At 55.9% G+C, this 24,317-nt stretch overlaps 6 protein-coding genes across 6 annotated transcripts; 4 read left to right on the top strand and 2 right to left on the bottom strand.

The window, feature by feature from the left end:
• Nucleotides 1–185: 185 nt before the first annotated feature.
• Nucleotides 186–8,427, top strand: PHSY_002381 (nucleus protein; the record flags this gene model as incomplete). The annotated part of the gene is made up of 7 exons (XM_012333005.1): nt 186–217; nt 1,402–1,457; nt 5,172–6,212; nt 6,302–6,509; nt 6,605–6,866; nt 7,419–7,657; nt 7,746–8,427. 7 exons carry the CDS (start codon nt 186–188, stop codon nt 8,425–8,427), a joined length of 2,520 nt encoding a protein of 839 aa, XP_012188395.1.
• Nucleotides 8,428–8,989: 562 nt separating this feature from the next.
• On the top strand, nt 8,990–10,060 carry PHSY_002380 (hypothetical protein; the record flags this gene model as incomplete). The annotated part of the gene is made up of 1 exon (XM_012333004.1): nt 8,990–10,060. One exon carries the CDS (start codon nt 8,990–8,992, stop codon nt 10,058–10,060), a length of 1,071 nt encoding a protein of 356 aa, XP_012188394.1.
• Nucleotides 10,061–10,154: 94 nt separating this feature from the next.
• On the bottom strand, nt 10,155–12,227 carry PHSY_002379 (dynein intermediate chain; the record flags this gene model as incomplete). Its single annotated transcript, XM_012333003.1, has 1 exon — nt 10,155–12,227. One exon carries the CDS (start codon nt 12,225–12,227, stop codon nt 10,155–10,157), a length of 2,073 nt encoding a protein of 690 aa, XP_012188393.1.
• Nucleotides 12,228–12,471: 244 nt separating this feature from the next.
• Nucleotides 12,472–15,571, top strand: PHSY_002378 (hypothetical protein; the record flags this gene model as incomplete). The annotated part of the gene is made up of 2 exons (XM_012333002.1): nt 12,472–13,337; nt 15,331–15,571. The coding sequence occupies 2 exons, from the start codon at nt 12,472–12,474 to the stop codon at nt 15,569–15,571; spliced, it is 1,107 nt and encodes a 368-aa protein (XP_012188392.1).
• Nucleotides 15,572–15,949: 378 nt separating this feature from the next.
• PHSY_002377 (hypothetical protein) lies at nt 15,950–20,653 on the bottom strand (the record flags this gene model as incomplete). Its single annotated transcript, XM_012333001.1, has 1 exon — nt 15,950–20,653. The coding sequence occupies one exon, from the start codon at nt 20,651–20,653 to the stop codon at nt 15,950–15,952; it is 4,704 nt and encodes a 1,567-aa protein (XP_012188391.1).
• A 795-nt stretch (nt 20,654–21,448) lies between these two features.
• Nucleotides 21,449–24,124, top strand: PHSY_002376 (actin-like protein; the record flags this gene model as incomplete). The annotated part of the gene is made up of 1 exon (XM_012333000.1): nt 21,449–24,124. The coding sequence occupies one exon, from the start codon at nt 21,449–21,451 to the stop codon at nt 24,122–24,124; it is 2,676 nt and encodes an 891-aa protein (XP_012188390.1).
• Nucleotides 24,125–24,317: the final 193 nt, after the last annotated feature.

Genomic DNA, 24,317 nt, shown 5'->3' with positions numbered 1-24,317 from the left:
GGAGTCCTCACGTGCTGGGCGCAGAAACGACACTGTGGACCGGAAGGAGCTGTGATCGAGGCATAAGCTTAGAAGCCAGCGGTTGCAGGTGGGAGCGGGACGTTGGTGAGACCCGTCGGATACTGAGTGCAAGCGTAAAATTGTTTTTAGATCCTGGTCTCAAGACTAGACGCGGATCGTTCCGGATGCGAGGCGAGCTCAAAGCGAAGATGCCGAGGTGGTATAGGATGAATGGATCGATGCTGTTGCAGCGTGGTGGTATATGGTGGAGTATGCTTCAAAGAAAGAATGGCCGGCTGACAAAGAGCATTTCACCAAGCTGCGAAGGAAGCCGTCGAGTCGGATTGCGAGGCTGTGGCCTGCTGTGTCGGGTCGTCGATGGCGCCGAAGCTGAGCGGAGCGTGACCAAGGAGAGCAAACGCAAGCGAGCCAGCGGAAGGTGTTGCTTTGACCGCGGCTCCTACCTTGACGGAAGGACTGGGTGGACTGACTGACTGAGCCAGCTTACCACGACGACGGAAGGAATGAATGCGGTCTCTGAGAGGCAGAGATGTGTGAGTGGAAGCTTTGGTAGGAAGAGATGGAGAAATGCAGAGCACATGTACACCGACAATTAGCCATTCACAATAAACCCTCAAGTCAGTCACCAAGTCAGCAGCGTCGGAAGGGAGTCCGAACCTCGACCTGGGCTTGCTCAGCGCGATCTGCGTGTGTGGGCGTGAGCGAGATGCGTGCGTGTGGGTGAGTCCACCCATTTCCGAAAATCACAAATCAATTAACGGAAGGCCTGTGCTTCAACTGCTGCGTGCTGCCTGCTGCCTGGTCTACGAGCAAATCGATTTTGTGACAGAAAAGGGTCGCAGAAGTGTTGGTTTCTCGTTGACCCCGAGCGTGACAGGCAAGACTGCTGACGCGCAGTCGACCGTTCAACCGATCGAACGCGTCTCTTGACCTGTCAGTGGGTGGTGGGTGACTAGGAAAGAAGGTCGCACCGAGAGGCACACACACACGCACACCGGCTGCATGAGTTTTTGATTTTATATACCCTTGGTGGCCTTGTGTCGTCGCTTGTTGCGTCGATCGGGAGATCAGACTCAGTGATGTTGCTCAGATATTTACCTATATCAGAAAGGTCCTGCAAGTGAAGCGGAGCAATCATACCAGACCTCTTCTAGAGCAGTTGGCATTGCACAAACATGGATCGGGCGTTGGGAAGGGAGGGAAGGCATTGTACAAACCTTGACCTCCGAAAGAGGATGGACCAAAGACCGGGTTGCTCCTTCAGGGCCTCATCAAGCAGATAGGACGTGTGCGCAGGAAATCAGTGCATCTAATGTACAGAAGATCTGGATCTGGAACGTTTTGGACGTCCGTTACAAAGTGTTTGACCTCTCTTTACAGATTCCAGGTAGCTTTCCATACGGCAAACACAAGTGTCCGAGCCCTCACGTTGGAAAGTAAGAGGCATCGTTTCGCGATGAATATGTTCAATGACCTACTGACGCCAAGACACGACGCACGAACTCGAATGACACAATGACGAGCATGGCTGCAAAGCTTGATCATAGATTTGTTATGGAATGAAGATGAAACGAGGTCGGTCTAATCGCGAACAGACAGTGTAGAGCGTGGAAGATGGACAGCAGCCACGAGGATGCACGCGCTTGTCGAGATCAACGAAGTAAAGATAAAGATAAGTTCTGGTACGTGAGCGTGCTGGCTAAATCCGTAGATCCATGAGTTCAGCACGGGACAAATCGTACAAGCAACGTTGTTGAGGAAAGAGAGTGTTGCAGAAAGGCTTTCGGTTGAAGTACCCTCTGGGCACAGTATCGACGCAAGTGCGGCTAGAGTAGACTCTGACGGACACGACATGCAATGAAGAGCCAGACCAAGTAGGAACAGGGGATAGTTGGCGGCTGACCCAGCTGCCGCGAGAACAAGCCAGCTCGCAGCATCTAAAAAAAGGGTAGTGATGGAAAGGAATCGTTCGGAAGCAGCAGGTACACCATCATCCTCCCGCTCATCGGAACCCCTTTGGTGGATCCGTTCGAAGCGCAGACGCGTCCGTTTGGCAATAGCAGGGAAAGCGAAAGCCAGCCAAAGAAATGTGAAAGCACCTGAGAAGCCCAGCATCAAGCCGAGTTCCTGGGCACGCAGTCCAAACCGAAATGGGCAGTATACAGCGAGCGTGCTGGTCGCGATTGCAATCTCGTTCGTGAGCATGTATGCGAGGATGACCCGGCTTAAGCTCCATTCTAATTTTCCAGTCGTCTGATTCCGGATTGGCTTGACGAGAAGGAGCAAGGGCCGAGCGGCTTCCACCAAGCCAAGCCTGAGATTGCCTAGAGTACCTCTGTCTTCGTCTTCTGTATGCAAAGTACTTCCAGCCCGTCCGCCAGTATCGGTACCGGGTCGTGATGGAGGCGTGCAATTTCTGTTCGTGAGAGAGGTGACCGTAGAGCTAGCCAGAATAGCGCAGATCGATACTGCCGCTCCGAGCTTAAAAGGGAGTAGATCGACCAAGAGGTCGGAGCGTGTGTCGAGCCAAAGGGACTGTAACACTAGTGATGCAGTCACTGCACCAATGGATATGCTTGCACCTAGCCTTGCCAGCCAGGTTGATCTTGATAATGCAGGTACCGAGTCAATCACAATGGCTCTTGAAACGACTTCGAAGAGCATATCGGGGCTTCCGAGGACGCCAGAGATCAAAGACTCCGCCAACAGCATGTGAAGGGCGAGGGTGGGTGTGATGTGCCTTGAAGCGAAGAGTTTTGATTCGGGTGTTTCTCGAGTGAGTTCTGCGACCAGGATAGGGAAACAAAGGTGCAACGAGAGAAGCACTGCACCTAAAGCCATGCAGCCCCTGTAACCGAGTCGCCTGATGAATAGCGGTGATAGGACAAGTGCGAAGAAGCAAGAGGATAGATAGTTCAAGCTGAGATTGTAAGCTATCACCCTGGAAGTACGAGCATCGACAATTTCCACGAGGCAGTCCACAGCTTCAGGACTTGACGACGGTGACAGCCCATAGTGCTCTGCGCAAGCAAAACTGCGAAAAAGTTCAACCTTGGAGGTCATGCCAATGCTCCGTGCGAATTGAGTAGAGAAGTTGACGACGAAGACGCTCGTCAACGCTTTCTTCGCTGTATGACTGGGATCTGCTGGGAGAGCGGCATGGCTCGTAGAGGGCACTTGTTGATGGTGAGCATCACTATTGAGCAGATGCGTCTCTTCTGTTGGGGAAGTGGAGACCATGATGGAACGATGCCCAGATGTGTCCGAGCTGTTGCAGTGGGTGAAGAAGTCCAACAACATAAACAATGTCCTGAGCTTTGCGGAATAGAAGGCAAGAAAAGAAGCAAACCTCTTCCGGACCAGCAATCTATTAGTACGGTTCGACTGTGCTTGGACGTAGGCAGACCTTTGCAATATCGCCTAGCCAGCTGAAGCCCTAGCCCAAGATTGACACACGTACAGTGTGGAACTTTTCTGCCGACGGAAGCCTTGATGCACGTCGTTTCTGGATGTTAGCGCGGATACGAAATTGCGAACAGAACGTCGAAGTGTCGTACATCCATTACAGTTGCTCGCGGCTACAAAGGGACAACGCAGATTACCTGCCAGTTTGCATGAATCTCTTATCGGCTGGCCTTCTTCTAGCGATCCTGAGTGGAACTGCGAACATGTCTTTCCCGAAACAATCCCCAGTTTGCGACGCTGCAATCAGCCCAAAAAACCTTATGCGAATCCCAGCTCCCTGCTTGATCTTGGCTCTCCGTGATTGAGAATGGAGAAGTGGGAAGAATATTGATCAGCCGACTCAAGCGAGTTTCCAAGGCGACAGAATTTTTGAGGCTTCCATCCTGATGCTGTGTGTACCTGTCTCGTTGACTCAGTTCCTGCGTGATCTGAGCACTCTCTCTGAGTTGTGGCAATCGTGTTCAATGCCAGTCATCTTGAGTGTGATATGGCACTCTCTTCGAGGAGTCGCTGAGGCTCAACGGGGTCTTCTCGAGGAGGTGCGGCCTGATCTTCTCAAGCGTAGCGCCAGGAAGTAGGTAGACGTACCGGCGGAGCGTGGCGATATGCTCGTGCTGTACCAGTGTTGCAACAAACGCTCCTCCTTTCTTCTTCTGAGAGCGGAACTCGCCCTGTATCTTGAAATTTTTTTATTTTTCATACCATGCTGTCTACTGTTGGCCAAGGAGGCCTGTATCGCTTTGCCCACGCGGCATTCGTATCTCCTCTGTGAATGGCATCGTCCACAGTGCGCACACGGTTGTGAAATGCAAGTCCAAACACATCACACAGTGCAAGCAGATGCGATCTTGTAAAGTGACCATAATTTCCCGCAGCTTTGGGCTTCAAATGCACAAGGCTGGCTCTGGACAGGCCTGGTTTGCCTAGTATGGTGTGCATTGGTTGAAAGATGCTGACACCGTGCGAACTTCCAATGACACCACGGCATCCTTGAATGAGGCCGATCCAGACTAAACAATACATCCGCCTGACTCCCAAAGAGCATGCAGAATCGAGACAGGCCTCGCTCGGCCCAAACGGATCGCTCTTTCTGCAATTCCCAATGAAACGCTCGCGTCAGTATCTCGGCAAACAAGACATGTCGAGGGCCTTCTTTTTGACGTCAAGTTGGCTAATTGGCTCCAGATTGTGTGGGGAAACCATTTATTAATATTAAAAATAAAGATATTGCGGAGAATCAGCACGACAGTTGTTGCACAGATGGCTTTGAAATCTTTGCGAGTAGTATTGGGCTCCGTACTGGACGCTCATAGAAAATCTAACTTGTGTTGTAAGATCGACACAGGATCGTAGCCCGAAGAAAAATTATCGCGATATATTGGCACGCTCGAACTGAGGAATCGGGTTGATGGCAATTCGAGATTTCCGTGACACTCTCCACAAACGAGCGGTATGCATGCTTCTCTCACTCGCTTCCATTCTTGTCCGCCTCAGCCTGACATCATCAGCATCATCGAGTCCCAGCCCAGGTTAGCAATCCATACGGCCGCTTGGGCATACACGGCTTGCAAAGCTGCGACACAGCCAAGGAAAGCTGCCTCGACGCATCCCAGCAGATCCTTCGTCGCTCAGTTCACTTCCCGACGCACCGGTACCGCTCACCCTTTGGCATCATCCTTCACCAGTACAGACCCCACATGAGCATCCATCATACCACAGAAACAATGCATTAAAGCCGGTCCTTCACCTCTTGCGAACAATCCGGCTTTGCGAAACCATGTCGTCACAAACAGAGTGGCCCCAGTCCCTCAAGGACTTTGCCAATCGTGCTTTCGCCGCTTGCACGGATGTCAACCGCAAAGCCGTGTCCGAGGAGCTTCGAGCGCTCATCTTTGACTCGTTCCAAAATGGCACCATCCACACCACCGACTGGACCAATGCCACGCTCAAGAGCTTAGGGGCTCCGTCCGCATCCACCAAGAAGTCGCTTTTGAAGAAACGAGCAGCTCCCTCCTCGACAGCGTCCGCGAGCTTGTCTGCATCCGACTTGGAAGAGCAGCAGAGGAAAGAGAAGCGCGCAAGACGCTTCGAGAAGGAGCAACAAGAGTTCAGGCGCCAGGAAGACGAGATGCTTGAAACAGCCATTGCGTCCACCAGTCTAGCATCAAGGTTTGGCGGCGGCAGCGCTGGCCAACCTTCGTGGTCTGCAGCTGCATCAGCAGCAGGCACCGCGCGCCTCAACGGCAAGTCCAAATACGGCGCGCAGACACCGATAGGTGGGCCACATTTCACAGACACCGAGGTAGCAGATCCCAACGTCATCGACTGGGACGAGCATACCGTCGTAGGCACCAGCAGCAAGCTCGAAAAGTCCTACCTCCGCCTCACATCAGCTCCCGACCCCAAAACCGTCCGTCCGCTCTCTACGCTCGTGCAGACTCTCGAGCTGCTGAAGAAGAAATGGCGTACCGAGAACAACTACTCGTACATATGCGACCAGTTCAAGTCGATGCGACAGGATCTGACGGTGCAGCGCATCAAGAACGAATTCACCGTCAAGGTGTACGAGATCCACGCACGAATCGCGCTCGAGATGGGCGACTTGGGCGAATACAACCAATGTCAGAGCCAATTAAGAGGACTGTACGCGTACGGTATCAGAGGCAGTGCCATGGAGTTTCTGGCTTACAGGATCCTATATCTTTTACATACCAAGAACCGCAGAGGTAAGCAGTCCCTCATAGCCAGCCATCTGTGCAGGTGACGGTCAGATTACTATAGCACCATCTTGATTCGCTTCTCGCTGCTCGTACAGACGTCAATGCATTGATGGCAGAACTGACAGAAGAACACAAGGCCGAACCAGCAGTCGAACATGCGCTTCAGGTGCGCGCCGCACTGGTGACAGGCAACTACCACTCGTTCTTCCAACTGTATACAGATGCACCCAACATGAACGCCTACATCATGGATCACTTTGTCGAGCGCGAACGCATCAACGCTCTTCTCATCATGTCCAAGTGGTAAGTTTGTTTCCCTCGTCCTCACCTGTAACCACCGCGAGATGCTGACATGCTGATCCGCATTCTTTCGATTCGCATCTCTTTGTTTCGTAAAGCTATCGACCATCGATCGCGCTAAGCTTCATTGCCGAAGAATTGGCGTTCCAAGATGTGGCAGAAGCGGATGAGTTCCTGTCAGCAAAAGGCGCCGCTGCTTACGTCGAACCTACACCGGCCGAACTCGCTGCACTGGCACCACAGACGAACGGCAAGAAGAAAAAGTCGAAAGCGATACCCAGCTTACCGTTGGAAAAGCGTCAGTGGGATGCCAAAGCCGCAATGCAGCCACTTACGGATGCGATACAGAAGTTCCGGAAGGTAGATGTAAGTGCAAGAAAACGACTCGATGTCTTGACGACGGATGATGATGTTTGAGCAGTGATGCTGATCTTCGGATGCTACACCTTTCAACTGGCTCAGATCAAGGGTCAAATATGATGGTCTTACGGTAGGTATCCGTTTCCTAGCCGCTTCCCTGCCTTTTCGCTGTGGTTCGACACCAATTCAGGGTAGCAGTCCTCAAGCTGTCTAGCTCTGACCCTCTGTAACACTATGCAAAGCAATGCAAACCGTCGCATATCATGCTACCTGTCAAGCCCGCTCTTGGGTCAACCTATGAGCTGGTCGAGAGCTCCGAGATTGTTCATACGATTGTGTTAGGTTCTCCTTTTACAAACTTCGAAGTAAATTTTGTTGTGTGTTGATGATCACGTTTCGAAGGCAAAGTGGAGGATTTGCGTGCGCATTCCGGAGAGCAAAGGTGATGGGCCATGCTCGTGCGCAGTCGATCTTCTTGCTGAACGACCATCGCGATCTCACCTGCACACTACTACGAGACTTGACACGTTTGCTTCCAGGAGCCTTTGACAGGATAACGGAACGGCAGACGTCCAGCTGCAAACATCCGCCGAACGGATACAGCATTTCGTGGGAAAGTCATTCTCTTCCAGCAACAGCACAGAGAGACCCCCATACGCAAAAACCTTGTCGACCATGTCGTGGTTCTCCTCACAATGGAATCGTTGGTCGAAAGAGGCCAATGGACCATCTCGTTCGGGTAGCGATGGTGGACCTATTCGTCGGATCGAAGTCGTCTGGGGTCGGGAAAGGTATGTCGTATTCTTCCAAAAATTAACTTCTTCAGCGCAACAACTTACTCACTGACACCCTTTTCTTTCCCCTCTTTACTCCTCTCAGACTGCAAATTGTGCTTCCACGAACCGCCGAACCAGTAACCCTCGGTCATCTCCGTCACGAGATCGCATCGATAACGTCTCTACCCTTCGACAAGATTAAATTGATCCATCGAGGACTCGTGATGAAAGACGATCGACTGCCTCTCACAGCGTACGGTCTTTCGGAAGGATCACGAATCGGTCTGGTCGGAAGCAGAGAGGAAGGCGACAGACCGGGAGCAAAGACCTCTGTGGGGATGGGTGCGTTGTCGGTAGGCGAGCAGAAGGCACGTGAGAAAAAGGCGAGGGAAGCCGACACGAGCGAGCAGGGGTTGATGTCGAGGATCACGGAGGCGCTGGAGACGAGCAGAAAGGAGCTGTTCCCGGAGGTGGAGCAGGTGGAGACGGCGATTGCCGGCCACTTGGAAGGGAAGGAGCAGACAACGACAGAGGCTGAAGCGGGAACGACGATCGGAGGAGAAGGAAAGGGAGAGAATAAGGCGGGAGGCATGTCGTATGCGCAGATCGCAGACGCACATCGACGGCTGTCGGAACTGCTGCTGAGACAGTTGCTGGCTTTGGATTCGGTCAACGTGAACAGCGATACGACAAGACAGGCACGAAAGATCGCAGTCAAGGAGGTTCAGGCACATCTCGATCGACTCGACGCTGCATTTTCCAAGTACAAGAGCGCTCACAAGTAGGTCGCAACAACGGAAATACAGGTGCTGGAGTTCTTGACTTGTCCCGCAGAGAGGATCTTTCGTCGTTGGGGCGATGGTGCAAGAGGCACAGGCAGATGCAGTCAGAAGCTAGTAAAGAAAACATTGTTCAAAGAGGCGCGATAGATTGACGTGACGATGCGGCTGAGCAAAGCCCAAAGCCTGTATGAGTGTCGCCGTCGCTGTCTACGGGCTAGTCGATTGCGTCGAGTATCCCATATTGGCATCACCTAGCGCTGTGGAGAGTTGAAAGACGACCTGGCGCAAGATAGAATCGGGAGTAGATCGGGTGAGGATGGCGAGAAGAAGAAGAAGAAATGCCCACCAAATTGGTCGAGACTTGTCTGTTAGTTTACCTCGTCATCCGAGCGAGTCACACGGCCACGGCCTTCTAGACTTTCAATTTCTTCGTCGACGCAGAAATGCACGCACGGACAAAGTGAGAAGCGGTCATCCTTGGAATTCTTCTCGACACTCAACCTCGTCACTGCTTTCTGTATCCCCTCCACGACACACTCTCATCCACCTCAATCGTCGGCTCACCATGACATCCGCAGCACGCAAGTTCACCATCAAGGTGCCCTGCACCTCGTCCAACATCGGTCCAGGTTTCGACGTCGTCGGTCTCTCGCTCTCGCTATACCTCACTCTCCGCGTCACCGTCGACCCGTCATCCACCAACACCTCGCCCAAACTCTCCTACACCGGTCTTGGAGCAGAGGAAGCGCCGCTCGATGCGTACAAGAACCTCACCACGCGTACTGCGCTCTACGTGCTCCGATCCAACAATGTCCAGGCGTTCCCGACGGGAGTCGACATTCAGGTTCACAACGAAGTGCCGTTCGGGCGCGGGCTCGGTTCGTCTGGTGCAGCGGTCGTAGCGGGGCTGTTGCTGGGAAACGAATTGGGACAGCTCAACTTGCAAAAGGATCGATTGTTGGATCATGCGCTCATGATCGAACGACACCCGGACAACGTCACCGCCGCTCTCATGGGTGGATTTGTAGGTTCCTACCTGCTCGAACTCTCCCCAGAGGAAGAAGAGCGTCGCGACGTACCCCTCTCTGAAGTCATCCCCGAATACCCGCCCAACGCATCCTTCGATTGGGGCACCAACCCGCCCTCTCCTCCGCACAACATCGGCCACTACATCCGCTTCGGCTGGTCTCCCCAGATCAAAGTCATCGCCATCATCCCCGACTTCCAAGTCTCCACCGCCTCCGCCCGTTCCGTCCTCCCACAGACCTACTCCAAATCCGACCTGATCTTCAACCTCCAACGTCTCGCCGTCCTCACCACCGCCCTGACGAGAACGCCACCCGATCCGTTCCTCATCTACCAGGCGATGCAGGACAAGGTCCACCAGCCGTACAGGAAGAACCTGATCCCCGGATTGCCCGATGTGCTGGCGAGTGTCACACCGCAGAGTCACAAGGGTCTGTTGGGCATCTGCTTGAGTGGTGCCGGTCCGACGATCCTGGCGCTGGCGACAGAGGGTGAGGAGAGGATCGTGGAGGACGTGGTGAGGACGTTCAGGGAGAAGGGTGGGATCGAGAGGTGCGATGCAAAGGTGCTCAAAGTCACCGAGGAGGGTGCGGTGGTGAGTTACGACTGATGTTAGATAGCTGCGGATGGATGTAAATCCCAGACCGAAACGAGATACGAACAAAGTGTGTGTTATGACTTGCATTCAGATGTATGAGAGCATTCTACGTCCGACCCGTAGTACCCGTAACCGCACTCTCCGGCGTCAACAACCTACCCACCACCTCGCGGAACACCTCAAACTCCTCCTCCCCTACCATCCACAGTGCCTCACCCACATCGTACACGTACACCACGCCGTCCGACCCACCCGTCGCCAGCTTCTTGCCATCCTTGCTCCACGCCAACTTGTTCAACGCCCTACCCGCTACCCCCTCCATCAGCACGCCACCATCACCTACATTCTGCTGTTGCGTTGACGTGGTGGTGGTGGTGGTGGGGGAGACACTAGCCACCGGTCGCTCCGTATCGACGTTGAGATTGAACACCTCCAATTTTCCTGTCCCGTCGACCTGAGCAAAGACGGCCGGGTGGATGGGACTCCACTTGACGTCGTAGATGTAGTCGTTGGACTCTTCGAAGCTCAGCACCTCCCTAAAACCCTTCGCCGCGGCGGGTTTGATCGTGTTGCTGGGTCTCAACCTCCACAGCTTGCTCGTCCAATCCATGCTCGACGTCAAGAAGAGATCGCTGAAGTCGACACTCCCACCGTTGAGCGGGTGGAAATCGATCGCGGTGATCGGACCCACATGGCCCCGATACACTTCGCCGGCGTTCAACCCAGCCTTCAACCCAGCCCGATCGTACCTGTTCCCCTGATACACATTGCCGTCCTCGCTTCCGACGAGGAACGACGTGGTCTCCCTCTCCACCATCCCCAAACAACTCACCGCCACTTCGTCCGTCTTACCGTTTCCAGAAGCGTTGACCAACTCCAACGTCTCCTGCGCCCGACCCAGTACGTCCAGCATCCACCAACACACGGTACCATCCGTACTGCTCGATACCAAGTTGTTGGCGTTGGTGGATCCGATGATCTTCAACCCATACACGGGGTGCGTATGTCCACTGGCCGAAAGCGGGGTCTTGAGCACGGGCAATTGGCGAGAGCGGGTGTCCCAGATGAGGATCTGACCGGAGTATGTGCCGCCTACGACGAGCGTCGGGTGAAACGGAGAGAAGGTGACGGAGGTGACGTCGGTGGGAGCGGTGAAGGTGAACTCGGGTCGATCGGTGAGGTGCGTATTCCAGAGAGCTACGAGACCGTCGCTGGCGTCGTCCGCGCCATCGCGCGTGCGGTTGTAGGCGGCACAGCACAGCTCCGGGTACTTGCTCGACCAGTCCAACCCCATCACGCTCCTCCCCGCAAACCTCGCATCACCCTCGCCAAACTTCCGGATCAAGCGCAGCTGACTGCCCGCACCTCTCCCCGCTTCGGCGGAGAAATCCTCCACCCCACCGCGATAGTCCCTCATGTAATCGTACGTGTCCGTCAAGGCGCGCTCCACGATCTTGGTCGAGTGCTCCACGAAATCGCTAAACTCCTGCACCGAGTAGACGGCGAGCCGTTCCTCGGCGGTGAGCTCGCGGAGCTGCTCGGCGATCTCCTGTTCTAGCCGGGACTCTTCTTGGCGCGCCGCGAGGTCGGCCGCTTGTTCGGAGAGGATCTTGGCCCGCAGCGATTCTTCCGTCACAGGAGGTGGGCGCGGCTCGGTCCCGACGCCCCCGGACGGTTGACCGGAGAAATCGTCGGTGGAGGAGGTCTGCACTTCCTTGGTGTAGAAGACACGTTGCTTTTGGGGTAGCTCGAAGAGTTCCTTTTCTACATCGATCAGTTCTAGCCTTTCGCTCCTCGCATCTTGCTTGACAGGTGTGGAGGGGACTTCGCTCTCACTCTCGCCTATCTCCGAACTGGCCACATGCGCTCCACCACTCCCACTGACCACTCGACTTGTCCCACCACCTATCAGGCTCTTCCTCGGGGACGACGGACGCGTCCCAACACTCGGAGCGGTCGAAGCGGGAACAGATGAACCCGAGATGAGAGAGTTGACCAGATCATCGAGGTCTCTTCGCGAGGAGAATGAATCTTGGGTGTTGGCGGAGGAGGTGGTCGCAGTGGATTTGAGTCGTTGTGCACGTTCCTCGCGCTGACGACGGATTTCCTCGAGTTTTGCTTTCTTTGCTTCTATCTGTGCTTTGCGATGCGCTACTGAGGAGGAGGGTGAGGACGACATTTTGTGTGAGGGTTGACGAGGATGGTGGCAGGACGAGAAATGAAAGCTAGAGATGGTTGGTGCGTGTTGCACTGTTTCTGTCGAGAAACCAACACTTTCACCAATCAACGCGTCGTTTACACTCAATGTGCATTTCTCTAGTCCAACATTTTCCAAGTATTTCTTTCTCAAAGTGGAGCAACTCATTCGCATGCATCTTTTGGACCCCTTTCTCTCTCTCCACCATCACCATCTTCCTCCAACGATGGCCAACGCAACCATCCGCAACGCCCACAGCATCCACGGCACCAACCCGCAACACCTCATCGAAAAACCCATCCGCTACCGAATCTACTCCTCCCCCTACTGGAAGCAGCACTGCTTCGCCCTCTCCGCCTCCACCATCCTGCCCCTCGCCACGTCGCTCCACCACATCGGCGGTCTCATCGGTGGTCTTCAACGTCCCTCGCACTTCCTCTGCTTACTCCAGAAGCTGCTTCAGATTCAACCCGATCCCTCGATCATCGATGCCTACCTCGACGCTTCCGACTTCAAGTACCTCCGCGCGCTCACCGCCTTCTACATTCGACTGACGTACGACTCTAAAAGCATATACGAAAAGTTGGAACCCTTGCTCGAGGACGGCAGGAAGTTGAGGTGGTGCAGAGCGGATGGGGGTTACGAGGTGATGTGCGTGGACGAGTGGGTGGATAGTTTGCTACGAGAGGAGAGGGTGTGCGATATCATCCTGCCGAGGTTGGTCAGGAGAGAGGTGTGTGAGGTGAGGGATGGATTGATGCCGAGGATCAGTGTGTTGGAAACAAAGCTGTTGAAGGCGATCGATAACGGAGGGGAGGTGGAGAGTGGAAGCGAAGAGGAGGAGGAGGAGGAGGACCAATTGAAGGATGTAAGGCGGTGGAAGCTGCAACGCTTGAGAGAGTTGAAGCGCATACAGCCCGCAAAGGTGGTGCGGGAACCGGTGTACGATGACGTGCAGGAATACTCTTCGCAGGAAGACTCGGACGCAGAACAAAGGAGAAGATTCGTTTCGCCCACTCCGAGCGTCTCTCCAGATCGACAGTTGGCCGCAAACCATTCCAGGAATAGGAGTCGCTCGCCTGATGCGGGAGGGTACGTCTCGAGAAGTCCATCTCGTTCACCTGATCGGGAAGGGTTTGTCTCGAGAAGCCCGTCTCGCTCACCAGATCGTGGGTTGGGTGAAGCGGAAGAGGAAGGATACGTTTCTCGCTCTCCATCACGCTCCCCTGATCGTATCTAATTGTTTCTCGACGTCGAAACCCAGAAGCATCTTTTTCGCAAAACCACTTTGTATACCCCCTGCATTGTCGTCTAACCTCTAATTGCAATGCCTCGACCAACAAGTTGCTTCATGTCGTACATCCAGACCTTTCCGAACGCATCGACTTGGATACGAGACCTTCTCCCGAGCATATATGCCTGTCCAGGGCGCTCTGTCTTTATCATCCTGCTCATGCAAATCCTCTTCCCTCAACGCACTTTTTCAACATCCATCGTCTTGCCTATTCAATCCGCCCATCTCGCACCTCAACAGCTCCACAACCTCCTCCTCCTCCTCCTGCTCCTCCCTCCTTTCTCCACCCGTTCCCTCCCTTGCCTTCCACCACTCTCCCACCGCGAACCCTCCCGTCATCCCCGCCACCACACCAACCAACAACACCCAATCCATACCCATAACCACGATCATCAGCAAATATCTTGCTATCGTCGCCAGTGCAAACACCGCTGTCCTCCAGCACACATTCTTGGAGGCAAGTCGCTCCAGTGTGAATGCGAGGAAGCGTTCGACCAGTGCAAGGGTGAAGGTGAACAGGCAAGCGAGAAGGAACTTGCTGCGGGAGGTGATGAGAAAGGAGGGAAAGAGGAACGGTTCCGGAGTGGGGTAGGGCGAGGGAGAGAGGAGAAGCGTGTGCAGGTAGGGTTGCCAGTGATCCATGTTCATTGTGGTGGTGGTTGGGAGGAGAGGTGGGAAGGGAAGGTGTGGTTGAAGGAAGGAGAGGACGGGGAACGGATGTGATGTGTAAGGGAAAGGGAGCCGTGCAGAATATGAATTCTCGCTGGCACAAGCACTTGAAGTGGGTTCGTATCAACACGGTTCTGGCTGACATACTGTCACTGCTGATTGTTCATGGAGGAGGATCTGACTTCCCCGATGAAAGCGTCAAGACGAGCAACGAGACGAATGGATTGAGGCAGATCGATGTTTCAGACTCCCTAAAGCTCGGTGAGCGCAATTCGACGTGTTGGCTTTTCCCCGCCTTGGGGTCCGCCTCAAGAAAATTCCGGTCGCCAAAATCATCTCCTCACTCTTCTCTTTCTGCTCTCCTCTCCCTCACCCCGTCAATCTGACTCGTACAGTCGCTAAACGTCGTCCACATCCGCCTTCCTTTCTCACACTGCTCGCACATCGTCCTCACTTCTTGAGTCTCGTTCTAATTCGATACCCCACTCCCCAATCAAACCGCAAACAGAACAACCACAACCACCACCACCGCAGCAACCACACCGCTACTCTTCCATCCCCCACCACCACCATTCCCACCTTCCTTTCCGTATCCGAACCTCGTACTACCGCCACCACTCGAGGTAGTGCTTGCTGGTTTGGTCGAGTTGCTTAGTTTGCCGGGAGGGATTTTCATATCACCATCGTCGGAGGTGGGAGAAAGGACGGGAATTCCAGAGATGGTTTGGTTCGTGTTGGATGCGATGGGGTGGTAGCGCGGATCGTCAGTGGGTGGTGCGGGAGGAGGAGGGGAAGGAGGGGTGGAGCTGGGATTGATCGATCCGACGGTGGCCGTGGAAGGCTCGTGCATTGAAAAGGAGGAGGAGGAGGGTGCGAGCGTTACCGGAGATGTGGTGTTTCGATGTTCGACTGGGTTGTGGTCTGATTGACCTGCGGAGTCGATGTTTCGACCAGACGTTGCTGCAGGGATTCGTTGAGCAGGTTCCGGTCGCGCTTCCCCGCTCGAGTGCTTCGTCGTCTCACCCTCTTCTCCCCACTTCCTCGGCCTTCCTCCCTTTAACCTCTCCCCCTTCTCTCCACCATGTTCGTCTCCACGACCAGGTCTCACTTCCACCCACGCAGGCCCCCTACCATCCTTCTTAAGCCCATGTTGCCCCTCGTCTGCCCTGATCATCATCCAAAGCGCATCAACATGCTTCCTCGATGCCTTCACCTTGACCTTCTCCAACCACCTCTCCAACTTTTTCCTTCCCTTCTCGTGATGCGACTTTCGATGGTGCGGAGGAAACGAAAACTGATCGTACACAGGTTTAACCAGTACCGGCGGGGCATCTATGTCCGCACCGAACTCTACGGGAGGTGATGATGGTGCGTTGTGCGTCGCAGTGCTCGCCCCGAGCAGCAGAAGCAGCAGGACGACGCGGAATAGAATCGTCGTGCGTGGTGAAGCGGAAAACATGCTCGTTGTGATGGTCGAAGCATCCGATGAGGGGAAATCGGGGTCAGAGTCAGAAGGTAAAGCAGCAGCAGATCGAGTCTCTTCAACAAGGGCTCACTCTCACTGTGCAGGTAAGGCTTCATTTGCGCTCACCCCTGTCACCCGAACATCGCAACCACCTCACTCCTCCCACACCTCCTTAATTCACCCACACTCCTTTATCGCTCCCGACCACACCGCATCTCTCACACACACACCTATCTGTCAAAGTCCATCCAAGAAGCCCCATTTCATTTTCCTCCTTTACAGACTCATCGTCATCGTCAACGTCTTCGCATGAACCCCCATAATCGGCGGGCCTCCACTGAACAAACTCTCCAACTGCTCCAAATACCTCAACGACTTCAGCTCGTCCGCACTCGTGCCCGGCTCCGGCGCCGGCAACGCCGTCAGCACCACGCCCGTCGCCGCCGAGCTGTTGATGCGGATGAGCTCGTTCAGGATCAGATACTGCGCCTTGTTCGGCAGCTCGTTGAACGACACTGTTGGCAGATCGGTCGAGTAGATGCTGGTGGCGCGGCTGGGTGTGCGTACTGCGGGAGAGGGTCGCGTGCGACGCACGTGGGCGGGCGAGGTGGAAGAAACACGCCGGTGCGAGTCGACTTCTTCGGAGCGCGATTTTCCGTGTCGAGAGAGAGAAGCTTTGCGGACCTTGCCGTTTTTACCTGCGACCAATCGGCCTTTGGCGTCGTACTCCGCTCCGGAGGAAGAGCTGCTCGAGGTCCCATCGCCACCGTCAGAGGAGGCGATCGAACCGGTGTACGACGACTGCCGACTGTCGCTTTCCACCCTGGGTCGCGGTGTAATCGCATCCGAAGGCACAGCGAGACCACTCGCCTTGGTCGGAGTCGTCTCTGTGCCGTTCTGCAGATCCCGCTTGAGCTCAGCCTGCATCTTTTGCCTTTCTGAGGCTTTGAGTGTCGAGGCGTCTTCCCCCTCGTCCTCGAACCTCTTACCCTGAGCAAGGGAAGACAGAGCGAGCCCTTCCGTCAGAGGCGAGGGTCGTTCAATGGTGTGCGGCACGGATGCCCGAGGCGTCGTGCTCGAATCGGTCGAGGCGTACGACGTGCCCAACAGTGTGGCAGAGCTCCCATTCGAAGCAGCTCGCACCGTCGCCGGCGTCGCAGTCCTCTGGCTTGAGCTGAGCGTTCCGTAGCTCGTCGCAACCGATCCCGGCCCCATATGTGACGACATGCTCGATCCCAGCAGAGGCCTGCTGGCTGCCGTGACCGGGTCGTCGGGGAGGCCGGCAGAGCCGCCGATCGAGTATGCTCTCGTTCGATAGTTGCGTATCTTGCTCGACGAGCTTGCCGGCTCCAGCGTCGAGGCTCTGCGGATCGCAAGTCCGCGCCTTGCAGGCCCATCGACGAGCCAGTCGTCGTCCTCGGATAGCATCGCCAGTTCGTCCTCATAATCCGAGTCGGAATCGGAGGACGAATCCTCCCCGTCCTCCCGACGCGCACGCGGGTGGGCGAGACCGAGACGGATGTTTTGTTTGTGATACGCGAGATGCTCGGCCGGAAGGCTGACGCCGAACAGCTTCTGCTCTCTTTTCGACTGCTTGCGTGGCGCATCGCCTGCTGCATCACTTGCTTGGCCCGGAGCCGGGATCGCTTTTGCAGGAGACAAGGCCTGCGACTTGCGTTTGGAAGCGGCACGCGCACGACGCTCGTCATTTCGTCGGAGCTCTTTCAACGTCTCCCACCACGGATCTCCACGCAACGCCTCGTCGACTTCGACAGCAGCGACGCTGCTTCCATGCACAATGGTGCGATAGGTGGTGACGCTCTGATCCGACAGGCAAAAGACACGCAGCGACGCCGGGATACGCAGGTTGTCGAGCAAAGCGCGGATACGCTTGTGCTCTTCGTCCATCTCGCTGGCGTGTTCAACGAATACGGAAACACGCAGCTTGTGCGACTTCCAGCTGCTGGTGAGGCTCAAAATGGTGCCGAGATGCAGAACCATCGTGTACGTGTCCCAAGCATGGCTCTCGTCCGTATCCGGGCTAGCGATCTGGATCGGCCATAGATCAATGTAGCGCTCTTCCTCCTGCTTGGCGTGCTTCGGTTTGGGCAGAGAGCTGGACTTGACCTGCACCGGTGGCTGCATGAGATCGAAACCATAGGCGATGGCCAAGGCCTTGTTGAGAGCGAGCGAGTCCTCCATGATACCGACGTAGGTGGTAGGCTTGATCGGTGTCTCTCTCCTCGCTACATCCGTTGGCAGACTGCCAACATCGACAGCCTGATGTTGACGTTGCGGCCAAGACAGGCCGCGGATGGTAATCTCGCTGCCGTCGCTTCGATGTCCGCTGCCATAGGTGGATCTGGCCACCTTTGCTGGATGACGCATGTCGCTCGGGTAGCCCATCACAACGATATTGGGTCGCATACCACCCAGACCGCAGGAGAGGATGAGGTTGCGAGCACCCTCTCGCTCATCCTTGGCAATGACAACGTCGACAAAAGACTTGATGCCGGTGAGGTCGACGAGCTTGAGCCAGGCGACCTGCTGCTTGCGCATCTCGGCTAGGCATTCGGTGAATTCGCCCTTGAGCACATGGCCGAGCACATACAGTGCACCCTTCTTGAGCGAGTTGCAAAAGATGATGAGGTTCCATTCGCTGCGTGGATTGTTCGCGAGCAACAGGATCTGGGGACGCCAGTACTTGACGTGCCCCTTGCGCTCGTCGAGCCGAAGCAGGTACTTGCGGACAAAGTGGTAGGTGATGTTGCGCGTAACGTCGCCCCACGGCTTCGGTGGTGAAAAGAAGTGAATCATGACGAAGAGCATGACGGCAAAGAGGATGCATCCTCCGGCAGCAGCAGGGTCGGTGAAGAACATGGCGCCGAAACAGCTAACAGCACCTCCTGCAGCCGTCCAGATGTTCCAGTACTTGAAAGACGGGCGAAAGCTAGGAGCGCCGCCCGCTTTGAGCGCGCACGTGGCGAAGCTGAGCGTGCCGAAGGTGAGCAGAGTGGTCATGGTGACGAGCTGGGCGATGGTGTTGACCGAGTCGACAAAGAGGATGGCTTGGCAGAAGATGTAGGTTGCGAGCACAGCATAGATAGGGGTGTCGCTGACCTCGGTGCCCTGAGCAAAGATGTCAAGCACAGGAAGCAAGTTGTCGCGCGCAATGGCTTGTAACACTTTACCACACGCCATGACACCCATCAAGGCCGAAAAGGCGGTCGAGGCGAGTGCGCCAAAAGTGATGATCTGTGGGCTGAGAGCCACATCGGAGACGATGCCGACGTCGACATAGAACGACTCGCGCTCGATCGTGCCTGCAAAGACGACAAAGCTGAGCAGGTAGACGAGGAACGTGAAGACCAACGAATAGTTGGTCCCTTTGGGGATGCTCTTGCTAGGCTTGCGTAGATCACCCGACATGGATGCTCCAGCGAGGATACCCGTCACAGCTGGGAAGAGGACACCGAATACGCTTTGCCAATTTTCGGGTTCATTGCCTGTCGAGGAGCCGGCAGCACCGGCGGTGAAGCGGGGTAACAGATTGCTGCGTGTTGTTTCCCAAGACCAGCCGGTGTAGTAGACACCGCGATCGTCATCGATGAAAGGCTGGACGGTGAAGGACGAGATGGGGATGCTGACGATGGCTACGCAGAGGACGAGGGCGAGCGCGAGGGTCGCGCGTGCGAACAGCTTGGACCCGACGAGGCACACGATGGCGCTGACGAGCAGGACAATGGATCCGTAGAAGAAGTTATACCACGGACCCTCCGGAAGGAAGCCGGATGCACCTCTGCTTTGTCCAAATGCGTCTGTGAGTGTCTCGACAAAACCGAGCACGTTCATGGCCGCGTTGAGAGCCTGACCGGCAAAGAAGATGAGGCCAATCGAGCCGCCGAACTCGGGACCGAGCGAGCGAGAGATGAGATAGTAGGCGCCTCCGCCTCGCACCTGACCGTTGGTGCTGATAGCATTCAGACTCATAGCTGTGAGGGTATCTATGGCGTAGCTGACGACGAGCAGAAAGACGGCACCAAGCAAACCTGCCTGGCCGAGAACGAAACCGAAACGCAAGAAGAGGATGATGCCGAGGATATTGAGACTGACGGGCATGAAGACGCCGTCCCAGGTGCCGAGCTTACGAGGCGCCATCTCGGCGGGATGGATCATGCCGAGGCTCTTCGTACGTGGAAGATGCGTTGTAGCTGATTGTTGACCTGGCTCCAGGAAGCCGCTATTGGACCTCGCGGGGCGACGGTAGTGCTTTCCATCCTGCGCTTGATGGCCGTGTTCTCCAGGACCAGCGTTGCTGTCGGAGAAGGAGACGCCTTTCTGAGTGCGACGTGGACGTATCGTGGACGCGCTTTGAGCTAGATTCGAGGAGGAAGTTTCGCCGTAGGGCTGATCCGCATGGACAGATTGCGCAGAGGCGGGATCATGGTGAGACGTCAACGGAGTTCGAAGAGCGCCTTCGTTCTCGACGACCGAGCTTGGCGAAGATGGCGTTGATGCTACGAAGGGGTTGCCGCTCAGCTTGCCGCTGTCAAGGTCGACGTGGTATGCCGCGGACCGTGAACGAGACGGGGTGGCAGCCGGTTTGGAGAAGTAGTCGGTCGCCTCGATCTGACCGTCGGTGGAGGATGAGCTGCTTGCCGGCACCTGGCTGGCGACGCTCCGAGGACGCGAAGGACCTGGAGTGGGTAGCTCGGGACTATTACGCCGCGAGTAGAGCGAAGACACGCGTTGGCTGCTGCTGTCGTTGCTAAGCTGGAAGGCGTCATCATTGTCGCGGCGACGGCGGCTGGCGAGAGAACTCGTCACTCCAGGTCGATTGCTCGCTTCATCGACAGGTTCCGCATTCGCGGCCTGACCGTCGTCGTCTTCGGGACTGTTGTCGACGGGGTGCCTCCGAAGCAGCTGGTTCTGCAGCGAGTCGAAGTCGTGAGAGGTGTGTTTGGAAACGAAGTGTGACATGGTTGCTGCACCTCGTACTGTAAAGAGGGTGAATGTGTAGGTGGAAGGGCTGTCTGTCGGTACATCCGCGAGGTGTAGTAGATGTAACGACAGGGAGGATGCGATTCAGCGGAACGAACGTGACGACTAACACTGTGCCTTTATCGCAGCATCGTCGGGTGGGGCCGAAGAAAGCACTGGCACCGGCAGCTCACGGATCGGCAGCTCCGGATCGACAGCAGAGCAGCCGTCTATCCTCGCAGCAGATGCGATGTGAAGGAAAGGAGGGAGCGAGCAAGGAAGGAAGGGAGCGAGCGATGTGACTGCGTGCGTCGATGCAGAGTCGTCGGTGCCTGTGCGTGTGACTGAGAAGGGTGACTGTGAATGGTGAATTGAGAAGCGTCTTGGCTCGAAAAGAAAGTCATGCTGCAAACAAATCAAGGGTCCGTGTGCTGCTGTGTCGTTCTGGCAGCTGCGTGTGTGTGTCTCTGCGTGTTAAAAAAGGCAGAAAGCTGGCAAAACGTCATGACCAGAATAATTAAGATGAGATTGTTTTTGACAAGGCGGCGCAGCGCACTCCACCTCCCTTTTCTTTTGACCGCAAGCTTGGCTGGGCTGCGCGTGTGCTGCGAGTCGCTGTCGGCAAAAGCGTCTCGCGTCAGAACGGATCCGAGTCGATGGCCAAAGTAACGTGTTGGTTGCTCTTTCTTCTCGATCTTCTTCTTCTCCTTCTCCTCATCCTCAAGCAGACGACAGCTCCGATCGGTCTCCGAACTTCCATCGCTGCTCGTAGCGCTCAGCACTTGTACATCGGCCATGCCGCCCAAAAAGGTGTCACTTCCACCGAATCCTCCGCCGGATCCGTCCCAGTCGATCCCGCTTCAGTACACCACCTTCTTCTCGGTAGCACCGCTCAACGCCAAGAACGTCTCATCCTCCTACCTCAAGACAGAGGCGCAGACATGGATCTCGCGCTCTCAAGCCGCCGCTCAATCGCTCGGCTCCAGCAAGAAACGCCGGATCGACGTGCTGAGAGATGGTGCAGATGGTGCCGATGCCAGCATCAACATGGATGACGACGACGATCTCGACGCCGACGAAGGCGAAGCAGAAGCAGCCGAGAACACGCCTGCGCATAGGACTATTGTGATTCATCCGGGCTCGCAGAACTTGCGTTTGGGTCGAGCCACCGATCTCTTCCCCATCACATTGCCAAATGTAATCGCGCGTCGAGCAAAGAAGGAGGCTCCGGCACCGCCATCCACACCTGCTGCAGCCAGCAGCATGGACGCGGCGAGCACATCAGCAGCCAAGACATCGGCCGGAGATGACATGGACGTGGACGTGGTCGACCCACAAAATTCCAAGGGGGGCACGGACGGATCCGACGACGAAGATGAGGAGTCCTCGAAATCTTTGCGCAAGAATCCACGAAGATCAGCCGCCAACGGATCCGCCACAGACAAGCACTCATCCAGCTCTTCAGCTCCCCGCGAAGATGATCTCGAAAGCGCCAAAGCTTCGCTCGACGTAGGCATCGAGGCGATCCGGAACGACCTTCGAGCCATCATGCGTCAGGAAAAGCTCCGCTCCGTCGGAAACGCCAAGAACCTCGCTGCCAATTATAACGACAGCTCCCAGCCTGAAGACGTGCCAGAGCACAACGACCTTTTCGGCCTCGAATGGACCGATGAGGACGCTGGCGGTGCCAACAATGTACTCGTCGGCGAGCAGGCCCTTCGCCTTGCGTGCTTCTCTCAGCCCAAAACAGCAGAGCCCAAGCAGCAAGGGCAACGGCGTCAACAGCAGCAGCAGCTTTCCACCATCAAGCCGCTCTCGCCTCCCGACTCGGCCCGACCATGGACACTCTTCCGTCCCTTCAAGCGAGGCTCTCTGGACCTCAACGCCTACGAGCAGCACTATGGCGCCTCTGCTGCCGTGCAAGCCCTTCTCGGAGACGTCCGCACCATCTTCGAGCATGCCATCACTTCACCGCCCGAAGACACCGACGAGAGGCAAGAGACCGGAAAGGTGGCACCGATCGGACTCGGCATTCCGCGAGACGAATTTGGCACCTGCACTGTCATCCTTGTCGTGCCAGACCTGTTTTGCCGCTCCGACGTCAAGGCGCTTGTCGAGCTGCTGCTGATCGACATGGGCTTTGCGCAGGCGTGCATTCAGCAAGAGAGCGTTTGCGCTACGTTCGGTGCCGGTCTCTCCTCCGGATGCGTCGTCGACATGGGTTCGGAAAAGATATCGATCTCTTGTGTCGAAGAAGGACTCATCCTGCCAGAGACACGCATCCAGCTCGCGTATGGCGGCAACGACGTCGCCAACTTCCTCGCCGAGCTTTTTCTCAGATCCAAGTTCCCCTATCGAGAGCTGGACTACCGGTCTAGCATCGCCGACAGCATGTTGATCGACGAGCTCAAGTGCAAGCTGGTGACGCTCAATCCAGCAGATGTGGGACTCAACATCCACGACTTCTACCTCAGGTTGCCATCGCGGCCGACGTTGAAATATCTCTTCAGGACCTACGACGAGCTGATCATGGGGCCGATGAGTCTGTTCGATCCGGCCGTGTTTGACCTGGATGGCAAGCCGAGGATCAAGGGCAACTCGGAAGCATTTGCAAAGGAAGACGAGGGGCAGGATGAGGGCATTGCGGAGGATCTGACGGAACTGAGCGTGTTGCATGGCTTGGACGTACCCGTGACCGGCGCCATGACTTCCTGCGTCAAGCATCTCTTGCCAACACCACCAGCGCCCACTGCCTCTGTGGCAACGTCGGCAAAGACTGGTACTGGTACAGACGCAGCCGCAGGTGGATCCGAGATCGGTACACCGGCTCCCCTGGATGATGTCAAGAGCAAGACGGACGCTGATGATGCGACGGCTTCCAGAGCAGCTTCGCCTGCTGCAGAAGCTAAGACCACTGAGACAGGGCTCGGCGTCGATGCTAGCAGCACGCTTCCGTCGGCCGACGCATCCGCCCGCCCTTCTCCCACACCACAGCCGTCCGCCGCCGGTGCTGGCCCAGCAGAAGATGTCGAGCCGCCCACACCAGCCGGTCCTACGATCGACATCCACTACGAGGCCTCCAAGACCTCTCTCGACCAAGCCATCCTCAACTCGCTCCTCACCTCGATCGGTCAAGTCGGGCCTGCAGGCGATGAGCGTCTGCGAAAAATGTCGAACAACATCCTGTGCGTGGGAGGAACCGCGCGCATCCCCGGTCTCGGTGCAGCGCTCGAAGCCAGGCTGACCTCGATGATGGGCAGCCACTTCCACGCTACGACGGGCGACGCTAACAACGCTCCGAAGGTGACACTGATCCCGCCTCCGAGAGACATGGATCCCCAGGTGTTGGCGTGGAAGGGTATGAGTGTGTTTGCAAGACTGGAGGCTGCGAGTCAAGAGTTGTGTTTGAGGAGGGAGGATTGGATGTTGTTTGGGTGGAGAGCGTTGAGGGAGAAGACGCTCTTTCTTTAAGAGGGCACAGATGCAGGGGGTCAGGAGCGTAATTCTATGTGTTCGACTGTCTATGGTGTGCTTGTGAGCATGACTCTAGCGCTTGAATGGTCCACTGGCGTCCGGAACGAAGCTTGATTCCGAGGAACGGTGTTCAACGTTGTGAGTCGAAGCGGAAATGTTGAGACTGGGGGAAAGTGTAAACGCGCACGGG

This window comes from Pseudozyma hubeiensis, assembly GCF_000403515.1.
Source record: "Pseudozyma hubeiensis SY62 DNA, scaffold: PHS23, whole genome shotgun sequence".
NCBI lineage: Eukaryota > Fungi > Basidiomycota > Ustilaginomycetes > Ustilaginales > Ustilaginaceae > Pseudozyma > Pseudozyma hubeiensis.
Note: the sequence above shows the minus strand (reverse complement) of the source record. Positions and strands in the feature narration are given on the sequence as shown.